Genomic DNA, 12,115 nt, shown 5'->3' with positions numbered 1-12,115 from the left:
CTTCTCCGAGCCCTTCTACTTGTGCCTGTGGTGCCACTTTCAAGGAATTATTGATCTGTGTTCCCAGATCTCTTTGTTCTATTGCATTGTCAGGGCCCTACCAGTCCTACCCTGGTTTGTCCTCCCAAAGTGCAATACCTCACATTTGTCTGCATTAAATTCCATCTGCCATATTTTAGCCCATTTTCCCACCTGATCCAGATTCCACTGCAAGGTTAGATAGCCTTTTTCGCTGCCCACTACACCCCCAATCTTGGTGTCATCTGCAAATTTGCTGATCCAGTTTACTACATTATCATCCAGATGTTTGGTATAGACAACAAACAACGACAGACCCAGCATCGATCCCTGTGGCACTGCACAAGTCACAGACCTTCAGTCAGAAAGACAACCATCTACTATCACTCTCAGGCTTTTCTGGCAAAGCCAATGTCTAATTCAATTTGCTGTCTCATCTTGAATGCTAAGCGACTGAACCTTCTTGGTCAGCTTCCCACGTGGACTTTGTCAAAGGACTTGCCCAAGTACACAAAGACAATACCCACTGCCTTTCCGTCATCAACTTTCTAGGTAAGCTCCCTGAAAAACTACATGACATCATGCTACTATGCTCTTTCCTGTATTCCAACTCATTGAAATTGCAAATATGTAGATGGAGTTAGAACAGTCTGTCCACACAATCTTCATTCTCAACTTGGTGTGTCAAAAGGCCCGTTTCTCTGCTGTACACACAAAATGCTGGTAGAACACAGCAGGCCAGGCAGCATCTATAGGATCCTATCGATGCTGCCTGGCCTGCTGTGCTCTACCAGCATTTTGTGTGTGTTGCTTGAATTTCCAGCATTTGCAGATTTTCTCATGTTTGTGTTTCTCTGCTATATCTCTCTTTATGACTTTATGAGAACTCAGAAAACTGCAGAAGATGTAATTACCAAGGGACTGCCAAAGAGAAAAGCAGAGTACCTTTAGAAGGGCTGCCACAGTTTAAGAAGATCGTTACCTCCACTTTCTCAAGAAAAGTAAGTGCTGACCGTGCCAGTCCAGAGAAGGGGAGAATGAAGAAAAAGAGAGCTAAAAGGTTGGAGGGAGAAAGGGGGACCGTTAACAAAAAGGATGTGTAGAATAATTAAATTAGGGGGCAGGAAAAGAAGAGGTGCTCACCAAGAGTAAAAGAGGAAAGTACTGCTTGACTATGCCGTCAGGGTCCGCTGTGGGGCCACGGTCCGTTTGTCCGGCCTTGCTGCCATCTGGTGCCACAAGGGGTCGCTGTGGGGCCACGGTCCGTTTGTCCGGCCTTGCTCCCACCTGGTGCCGCAAGAGGTCGCTGTGGGGCCGCGATCCGTTTGACCGGCCTTGCTGCCATCTGGTGCCGCAAGGGGTCGCTGCGGGGCCGCGGTCCGTTTGATCGGCCTTGCTCCCATCTGGTGCCGTAAGGGGTCGCTGTGGGGCCGCGGTGTGGAGTGTTGCGCGGCGAGGCCGGTGCTGCGATGGCGCGGAGAGTGATGTGAGTGAACGGGGCGGGTTTGAGGGGGCGGGGGGGGTTGGCGGACGGCTCCTGGATTTTGTGGCTGCCGTGGTTGCCGGATTTAAGTGGCGATCGGCGTTCGCTTCCCGACCCGTCGTGGCCCCGTGTGCGTGACGAAGGTTAAATTAGAGGAGGCAACTCTCCGGTCTCCCGACCCAGCAACCGGCGGGGGGAGGGCTTCCCCAATCCACCGATCTCCCTCTCTTCCCCTCCCGCCACCCCAAACTGCAACACTATAATCTGCATTTTATTTTTTTTACTACCTCAATCTCTACTCCCGTCACCCCTATAACTCCGTTCTGCCCCCGCCCCAAACACCGTACAAACCCCTCCCTCTCTTCCTCGGAACTCCCTTCCCTCACCCTTACAAACTCCTCTATCCCTCTTTTCCCCTTCTCGCCCTCTCCATCCTCCTAATCATCCACCCTCCTGTTCAACTCTCTCCTCCGTGCAAAACCCCTCCCTTCAGCTTCAAGTTAGTTACCCTAATTGAATTTTTTCATGTTTCGCAAAAACTCAATTTGAATAACCTATTATAAATATTGTAATTACACACTACGCCCTCAAAGACCTGTATAGGTCGAGCAACATCTATGGGAGGAAAGCTCTTGATGATGCTTCGGGTCACGATGCAGATTTTTGACCCAAGGCTTTGGCAATTCTTTTTCTGTCACGGATGCTGTCTGACCTGCAGCTGATTGCAGATGCTGTCATGTGGAGCGGCGTTCTCCAGTTGTTTAGTCTTCTGCTGAGCTCACTCGCCTTTGAGCCCAAACGGTACAACACCATTGTGTTGAGCAGTTAATGGCAATTTAGAATCACTTCATTTGAAAAGCAAGAAATGGCAGATGCTGAAAGTAGGAAGTAAAAGCAGAAAACATTGGAGATTCCCGGCAGGTCAGACAGTATCTCTGAAGGGGGATCACACTCAAAATGCTGGAAGGACTCAGCAGGGCAGGCAGCATCTGTGGAATCTGCAGATTTTCTCCTGTCTGTAAAGGGGGAAACAGTTAATGTTTCAGATCAGTGACCATCAGAAATGGAAAACTGAATTACTTTAATGTTTTACCATTCATTTGAATGGTGTTATTAAGCTACTGGATAAAGTTGTGTGTAAATATTTGAATTATTTTACTCTGTTTTAATTTTTAGTTAATTTAATGATTTCCTTATTAGTTTTAATCATTTTGATAACTATTTAAATTGTTGTTCAATGTCTTTGAAGATAATGACAGCTAAAAATAATTTTAAGAGCCTTTGACAATCTGTGAGCTGTCAAAGGTTCAGACACTGGCCTTGGAATGTCCTGCCTGAGGCCTGCTTGCCTTCTGGAGCTCAATCCATTTTATGAGTTAACTCTCAGTCCATCTATCCCTGTACAGGCAATGGAGGCAGCGATTGTTGGCAATGTGTAAAGTCCAGCATGCCCTTGCTCTGTACAGACAAATAAGAATATCAGATGATGAACCAAATGGGGTAGTACCCCTTTTTTATGGGTAGTAAACTCCTGCTGTTAACCCAGTCTGGAACATGTTGTCTCCTTAAATTGGTGTCTTAAAATATATTAGCAAGGCAATTGGTTGTCAAAGTTCGAGGATACACCACTGGAGTAGAACTGGATGGAGTACCTGACAGTCAACTTTTCTTCAATTTAGCCCACTTGCTCAAACATAAGCAATAGTGGATTTTGTGGATTAAGCAATAGTGGAGTTAGATTGATTTTTTTTTCTTGACACAAAGGTAGCACTTTACTGAATGTGGCACCAAAAAGCCATAACATTGTATTTAGCAATAAGGCACCACGGTAGTGTAGCAATTAGCACGATGCAGTTACAGCTTGGGATGTCGGAGTTCAATTCCGACGTCCTCGTAAGGAGTGTCTGTACGTCCTCTCCGTGGAATGCGTGGTTTTCCCCCAGGTGCTCCAGTTTCCTTCCACAGTCCAAAGGTGTACCGGGTAGGTTAATCAGTCACTGTAAATTGTTTCATGGTTAGTTTAGGGTTAAATTGAGGTTGTTGGGTGGCATGGCTCGAAGGGCCAGGAGGGCATACTTGGTGCTGTATTGTTGAATAAAAATAGCTAGTTAATTGCCTTGGAAGTTAATTGAAACCGTGATTGAGTTTTGCCTATCGTAAGTGCCTCATCGGTCGCCTTCAAAAAAAATACAGCAACTGCTCGTGCTTGTACGGCGTCAATTTCATTTCTACTTTCATACATCTTCAGGCAGTGCTTGTTTTTATGTCTCACTATCAGGCTCAGGCTGGTAAGTGGTGCTGTACAGTGACTGTTGCCATCAAGCCAGAGTTCAAGTACTTCTCTGGATGTGGCGTTATTATTTCTTTCTTTTTTAATCTTTTTATTATTTTTCAAGTTCATAAACGTAATAACAATAGCGATATAAAGAGATTGGAATTACATTATTGATAATAAACATATACAAGAGAAACTACAAATAGTAGAAGTATAATAAACTTCCAAACTCTAGATATAATTGATCATGAAGAGAAAAAAAATTACAAAGAAACCCCCCCCCCAAAAAAATCGAACAGAACAAAACAGGGCTGAACCAATCTATTAGATCGAATATATTCATTAATGTCGTCAGCTCCGCTCCTCTATTCATATATTCTAAGTTAATAAAAAGGATTCGGAAAAGGCCTCTCTTGGAAAAATTTTGGAAAGATATCTTTGATAGCATTTCAACAGTTTTGTGTTTCGATTTACAACCCAATCCTATTATGGCAATTTTTGGTTTGCCAATGATGGAACATAGCTCTTTATCCTCTTCAGCTTGTCTGTGATTGTATTTGTTACATTAATGGCCAGAAGGTCCATTTTATTGAATTGGAAAGAGACCAATCCTCCTACTACATTTCAATGGTTTTCTCAAACTATATCATGTTTAAATTTAGAAAAAAATCAGAAGTGTCATTTTTGATCCTTCGGTTAAATTTGAAGAGAGTTGGAAGCCATTTATTCAACATTTTCATATGACGTAGTTTGACCTTTTCCAAATCCTTTCTATTAACTTAGAATATATGAATAGAGGAGCGTTATTATTTCTGTTAATACCTCTTGCATTTGAAGACATTTAAAAAATACCTAGTTGTTGTAAAGTTAACTACAAACTTTTAAAATAAAGCCAAATAATTTAAAGAAGTAGGTTCCTTTGCCTTCTACTTGTCTCATAATCCCTCATAAAGTCAATGTAGTCTTGAATTGTGTCACAGTCTAACTCAGCATAGGATTTCGGAGGTAATTTTCCAGCTCAGAAGTCTACTTGTAGAATGAGCTAACAGTAGACTCGGGTCTCTGATCTCTGGAGAAGCTAATCCAGGGGCTTCAACCTTCTGGCTTCTATCTCGACTTACTTTGATTTTCGACCTTTGGGCTTCTACCTATGGACCTCTGAACTTCAACCTTTGCCTTCATCCTCTGGACTGTGCCAACCTCAGGATATCACCGACCGTGGGACTTTGATCTCCAACCCTAGTGACCTCGGGGTCACCAAACCTTATGCCTCCCACCCGTACAGACCCTCAACTCGGGACTCATTGACCTGAGGATGACTGGTCTCCATCCCCAGTGCCTGCTGACCTGATCTCCAGAATTATTGATCTTTGTATGTGGAGTGCACCGACCTGGACTGACTACTGTCTCCTGCCCTGTCTCTTCGTTTACTGCCTCTGACCTCCAACTCCCCCTCATCCTTGTCCCTAAATCCTCACCTGATGCCTAACTCCCTGCGCTGTCCCCAAAATCATTCCTACAAACCTTAAAAAAAGCAGCTAGGTCTGAGTCTTGATAGACATTACAGCTTGGTGCCATTTTGACTGAAAGATGTTCATATTTCCCTTCCTTTTGTGACTTACATGTATGGTGAAGATATAACTGTAGTGGTCATAGTTCGGGAGCTTTCAAATGAAACAAAAATTGACTTGTTGCCGTGGCAAATGAAAAAGCTTTCAAATGCAGGAAGGTATCAGTGGACTTGCTAGGCAATAAGAAGAGTGTCATCAGAATCTGAAGTTTTAGGAAAGTATTTCAAAGAGCAAATAATGCCAGGGAATGCATGTAGCACTAAAGGACCTTGGAGTGCATATTCACAGAACCTTAAAAGAAGTACAGCAGAAAGCAAGACTAATGTGTGGTTCAGATGCCATAAAGGACATTTTTCTTTTGTTAAGACTTGAAAGTGTGGGAGGGTGGCTGTTGAAGGTGAATGGAATGATGTCGGAGGTAGGGTTTTTACACAGGGCGTGGTGGCTGCCTGGAATGCACTTCCGGGGGTGATGTTTCAAGGCAGACACATGCTTACAGCCCATTACGCCACTGGTGTTTCGGGTAGCAATGAAGGTCCGCCATCTCTGTCTGTCAATACAGTCACACATAGATATAGAAGAATTCTTCATTGCTGTAATGATTTTTTTCCAACCAGTCAGGGTTGTTAGCCCTGAGCTGAACCCCTGAACCTGGAGGACTGGTGGACCACTCTTAGTCTAGCCTCTACCCTTTGACCTGTTTGGCATGTGTGATCCTACCAAGAGCCAAAGCACAAGGCCCTGACTCTAGCTAACAGCTCTCCAGGTCATTGAGGCACGCAAGCTTCCAAACTCTGAAAAGTTTGTGATCCTCTTGGAAGGCAGATACATTAGGGACTTCTAAAAGATTCTTTGGTAGGGACGTGGATGTAAGAAAAATGGAAGGTTAAGGGGCTGTGTAGAAGGGAGGAGTTAGATTGATGATGGAATAGATTTGTATAGATCAGCACAACATTGTGTGTCAAAGGGCCGGGACTGAATCAGATTCAAGTTTATTATCACCGGCATGTGTCGTGAAATTTGTTAACTTAGCAGCAGCAGTTCAATGGAATACATAATATAGAAAAAAAAGAAAAGCAATAAAAAAATAAGTAAATCAATTACAGTATACATATATTGAATAGATTAAAAATCATGCAAAAACAGAAATAATTTATATTTAAAAAGTGAGGTAGTGTTCACGGGTTCAATGTCCATTTTGGAGTTGGATAGCAGAGGGGAAGAAGCTACTCCTGAGTCACAGAGTGTGTGCCTTCAGGCTTCTGTACTACCTGATGGTAAAGGGCATGCCCTGGGTGCTGGGGGTCCTTAAGAATGGACGTTACCTTTCTGAGACACCGTTCCTTGAAGATGTCCTGGGTACTTTGGAGGCTAGTATCTAAGATGGAGCCGACTAAATTTACAACCCTCTGCAGCTTCTTTTGTTCCTGTGCAGTAGCCCCCCCCCCACCCCCCATATCAGATAGTGATGCAGCCTGTCAGAATGCTCTCCATGGTACATCTTGTTACGTACCCCGTAACTGGGTTGCCAAACCAGCAGAAATGGATCACTCAGTTGGAGTCTGGATTACTAGAACTAAGGAAGTTTTATTAAAGAAACAAGCAACACAGTACTCTAATCAAAAGGATAATAAATGCAACAGTTCAGCAATGATAAACACACATTTACACAGAATTAAGATAACAGGATCAGTCAAGCTCTATCGTTGTCTAGGGGTAAATGACCAGTTTCAAAGTGACGCAAAGTTCAGTTCAATTTAGTTCAGTTCAGTTCGCAGTAATCGCTGCCGTGGCGATGGACAGTGGGGGGGGGGAAGGAGAGAGAGAGCAAAACGAATGAATATTCAAAACGGCTTCCACACACAGACCTTCGCAGTCAGCTTTCGGGCGAGTCCTTTGTGATGTCATCTGAGGTCACCGACCGTGACCCCTCCGTTTCCAGATACGATCTTTTCCCTGTGCTGAACCTGGCACCCAGGCAAGGGTGGATACACACCAGGTTCCCACCGATCGTGCCTTTCCACCCTGTGCGCCTATGGCCCGGTACTTCCCACCGACTTGTGAGAGACACACCGCTTCCAGGGTCTGGTTACCTCAGGTGTCGTGAATGTCCTGCCTTAGCGAACCTGTCCCTTTTTATCCCCCTGCTGGGGTATCACCTGTCCATCACTTCAAACAGTTCAGGGTTCAAAGGGGGAGCCGATCTTGACAGCTCTCTCCTTCTGTTACTCTCTCTCCCGTCCCTTCATTACACATCTCCAAATGCTGCTCCATTGTTTTCCTTATCTCTCTCTCTCCTGAAGATAGGTGGCAGACCAACTACTGATCCCACTGGTGCCAGCACAGGGCAGCTAACATCTTAATCTATGTGTATTCTTGTCACAATCTAAAGAAGCTTTTGAGTGTATTTGTTGATATGCCAAATCTCATCATGCTCCTAATGAAGTCTAGGCGCTCTCTTGCCTTCTTTATAACTGCATCGATATGTTGGGACCAGGTTAGATCCTCAGAGATCTTGACACCCAGGAACTTGAAACTGCTCACTCTCTCCACTTCTATGAGGATTGGTATGTGTTCCTTCATCTTACCCTTCCTGAAGTCCACAAGCAGCTCTTTCATCTTACTGACGTTGAGTGTCAGGTTCTATGATCTATTATTCTATATTCTATGTAAGTTGCTAACTTCTGTGCGTGTGATATTTGCAAGTTTCATTGAATTTTTATTGTGATTCTAAATCTATCCTTTCTGAAGTAAAAGATTTGAAGATTTTAAATTCATCCTTTTTCCTGATACAACTTATCTAGGATCTTATTGTTTTCTTAAAAAATGTATTTCTTTGATTTTAGCTTATAAACTTTTGTTTGGAACTTTATTAAATAGTGTATATGTGCATTTCCAACAGTGCTGACCTTGATCATTTCCTGCATGCTACCCGCCCAAAGACTTGGGGGTCAAATTCCATTTAGTGCTGATCATGCCAAGGATATCTCTCCACTGCTGAGAACTCCTCCACTATCTTAATATTGTCAGACTGCTTGTCGGGTGCTCACTCTTAGATGAGCTGCATTTTTCACTAGTTAAATATCAAAACTTGAAACTTGAAATTCACTTCTGTCTGTTCCATATGTTGCAATCAGTTTCATTTTAGCCACCAGCATTTGTCAACCTCCTTCCCTCCCCAGCCCACTATGACCCTTTTCTTCGGTGTACTATGATTCTACTGTGTTTGACAACCTTGATCAGAAATGATTTCTAGCTTCTGTCCTCCATGCTGCATATATTCATTTCAAACAAAACAAAATATCCCACATAAGAGAAATCTGCAGATGCTGGAGATCCAAAGCAATACACACAAAATGCTGGATGAACTCAGCAGGCCAAGCAGTATCTGTGAAAAAGAGTAAACAGTCGACGTTTCGGGCCGACACCCTTCCCAACCTATCTCAGAATGTATCCCAGCTATTTTGCTAGCTTATGTTTGGCTGTTGTCTTGAGTAATGGGAAATGTAGAGAGATAAGTATAGATTGGAATTCTGAATTGAGATCCCTAACTTAAATCTGAGGCTAAAAATTTCCTTGCGCAACCATAATTATTGTGCTTGTATTAATCTCCAAAAGGTCAAATTTAAGTTATGTTCAAAGTCTTTCATACCCTTTTGGAACCTCCTGCAACCTAATAGCCATCAGATCAGCATGACTCTCTCTTTAATCTTTCATTCCTCTTTCACTTCCAACTTCTCTCAGTTTTGCATTTCCTAATCCTCCCTGTCTCTCCACACTTTCTGACTTTCCTCTTTTAAGGTTCTCCTTCCTCCAGAAAAGCCTTTTCAACAAAGATTTTAGTTTTCTTTTCTATTAGGTAGTGTTAGAGCGTTTTTGGCATGAGCACTTATAGCAAATAACTTCATCAACTGTCTTCAGCCACTAGTCTTCAGATTGAAATATGAATTGTGAAGTAAATCTAAAATGCAGCTCTGAACAATGTGTTCCTAAGAACCGTGAACCACAGTTAATTGGAAGACCAGATAATGCTGATTTAAATTTGTTATTTGGGTGTCTGTTGTGTGGGTGCAAAGCAGGAAGTGTGAGGTTTGTGTCTAGTTCAAAGGAAGCATTGTGGATGAACCGTAAAAGTATCCTTTAATCTTTAGCACAGAAAATGTCATGTAGCGTTGGGATGAGTAGACCTCTTGCTCTGAAATGGTTTTTCTCTTTGTTGCTGGCATTCCCGGTAGTTGCTCATGTACCACCTTGCACCCCCTGGGCCATACTGTCCCACATATTCCTTGGGCACTTTGCTTTTAGCAACATGTATATCTCTTTAGCATGCATATAGTGAATTTCAACCATTTCCCCAAGCTTTTGCCAGAGTTCTGAATTCCCACATGCATATGAGGTCAGCTCTGACAAAAATGGGGGTGAAGGGTCATAATCAGGGTCAAGTGCTGGCTTAGGTCTTCAGCGTTCTGGACCTGACGTTGCCTGACCTCAGTAGGTGCCAACCTGACATACATCTGGGTAAAACTTCTCCCTGAAATACCTCGACACTAATTCCTACACCAGGCAAAACATAAATGACGGATATAAGTTAAAGAGTACACACTTAAAATCGCAGAGTATGTACTCTGCAATCTGCCATTTATGTGTCTCTGAACTCCTGATGCTTGCAGTATTCCTGTGCATCTAACTGTTACACTAAAGCGCACACACACTCACAAACACGTCTGTCTGCAGTTCCCGGACACAAGTATACATGCTCCCACTGGTGTCGTGAACTTTCAGTAACTACCCTTCACAACTGGTGGCCCTGTCTCACCAAATTAACACAGAAAGTTTAGTCTCTTACATAAACACATGCACATACAACTTTTATGTCTACCAGTTCAGCTCTCCGCCATGTTCTTGATACAAGCAATCCCGTAGTCACTGACCCGTACAGGTCCAAGGGGGTGAGTGCTAATTTAAAAAATACTCACCCACTTAGACTGCTCAGATCACTGGCCACACAAGGGGTCACAAAGGCATCCCAGACCTAATCCTCCCTGTCTCGCCACGTTTTCTGACCCTCCTCTTTTAAGGTTCTCCTTCCTCTATAAAAAAACTTTTTCAGCAAAGTCTTTTAGTTTTCTCTCCTACTAGGTAGCATTGATTATTGTTTAATGATGTTTATCATGAGACAATTTTCCATATGCTCACATTATATAAATTCAAGTTAGATGAAATGGTGGAGCGTCTGTAAGTAAGTGTCGATTTACAAGGATGCTGATGATGTCTGTGTCTGTTTAAGGTAGGGCCACTTAACTGTTGACAGATGGGAAGCTAATAAATAGGATGGATTCAAAGATGATGAAAGTGTGGGTTAGGAACAGTGTTCCAAAAATGAAAGTTAGTGAATCTGCAATTAATAGAAGATTTATTGGAAGTGCAGTTTGTGGTAAACAAAGGGTTAAATTTGTTTGCAATCTGCTTTAGGTTGAGTCAATCGTTAGTGTAGGGTGAGAACTGGTCATTGGTAGTGTTGGACAAGGAATGAACATTGTGGCTTTGCTGTTCTGATACTGAATTTGGATTTCTTGTTGATTCAAGCCTCGATTCCTAATATGTAGTTTGACCGGGGAATGAGTTGTTAGGTGTGGAAAGTGTGGAGAGATAAGAATGAATTAAAGTTCTCAGAAAATAGATCACTAACACAGGTCTAATAATTGAACTTGTTGAAAGCTGACATTGCATATTTTTTACTTTTTCACATGATGTGAGCATCACTGGCACTTACTGTCTTCCCTGAACAGATTTATGAATTAACCATTTTCTTAAAGATCTAGAGTAAAGTGATTGGGCAAAGTGGGTGAGAATAGCGGATTTCCTTTCTTGAAAGAAATTGGTGACTCTGATGGTTTTTACAGCAGTTCATTAATTTCAAGGTCATCATTGTCATTGTCATTATGTGCCATGTTGTATGACGTGAGTGATCACGTTCCTCTGTCTGTCTTTAATCTGAGAAGTTCCAGTCAGCTCTTCAGAACTTCCGCTTGTCCATCCCTTGATGTAACTTGTGTCGTACTCTGTTGACCATGACTTCCTCTTCCGTCAGTTTTTTCCTGTAAAGTTGTTCGAGCTTCTCTTTCCGCAGAACATGTCCTAGAAATTCCAGCTGCCGTATCTTGATTGATATCTGCTCTCTTCTTATTATGGCTTTTCGCAACACTTCCTCGTTTGTTACTCTGTCCTTCCTTGAAATTTTCATCATTCTTCTCAAAAACTACATTTCTGCAGCGTCGAGTCTTCCCTTATTTTGCTTTGATATTGGCCAACATTTGCTTCCATATGTTAGTGAATGTACAAGCTCAACACTCTTGAGTTTCGTACCCATAGAAATTGTTATTCTTTAATACCTTGCTTGAGCCTGCATTTAGCAATCCCAATCCTCCTAGTTTCAACATCAGCCCTATTGTCAGATTGTGCTCCCTAAGTAATTGAATTATTTCGCTGCCCACTTTCAATTCACATTTCTGTATTTCTTCTTTGTATTGGGAACAAAGAACAAGAATGAGAGTTCAAATGAACCAAGTGATTTTGTCTAGATTAAGAGGGGTGTCAGACAGGGTTGTGTTCTCTTGTCCAACCTATTCACCGTTTATAGTGAGAAGTTTCTAAGAGAAATTAGCAGTATTCCAGGCATGAGCTACTTCTAAAGAGGAGCCCCAAGAAGTACTAGATAAAGTCATCGAAGAAAGTGCAAAGAAGACTACAAGAAGACCGAATATATGG

At 42.6% G+C, this 12,115-nt stretch overlaps 1 protein-coding gene across 2 annotated transcripts in view; it reads left to right on the top strand.

Moving 5' to 3' along the window:
- The first annotated feature begins 1,422 nt into the window (after positions 1-1,422).
- Positions 1,423-12,115, top strand: part of mrpl23 (mitochondrial ribosomal protein L23) — a 65,532-nt gene continuing 54,839 nt past the window's right edge. Inside the window, exon 1 of one of the 2 annotated variants that reach the window (XM_063063230.1) lies at positions 1,423-1,504. In XM_063063230.1, the coding sequence (XP_062919300.1) occupies positions 1,488-1,504 (17 nt within the window). In that variant the 5' untranslated portion in view covers positions 1,423-1,487. Of the gene's footprint in view, positions 1,505-1,554; positions 1,632-12,115 lie in introns of those variants that run through there. The other variant, XM_063063231.1, reaches the window with a different exon arrangement.

Source organism: Mobula hypostoma, chromosome 11 (assembly GCF_963921235.1).
Source record: "Mobula hypostoma chromosome 11, sMobHyp1.1, whole genome shotgun sequence".
Taxonomy (NCBI): domain Eukaryota; kingdom Metazoa; phylum Chordata; class Chondrichthyes; order Myliobatiformes; family Myliobatidae; genus Mobula; species Mobula hypostoma.
This window is presented reverse-complemented; position numbering and strand designations above follow the sequence as displayed.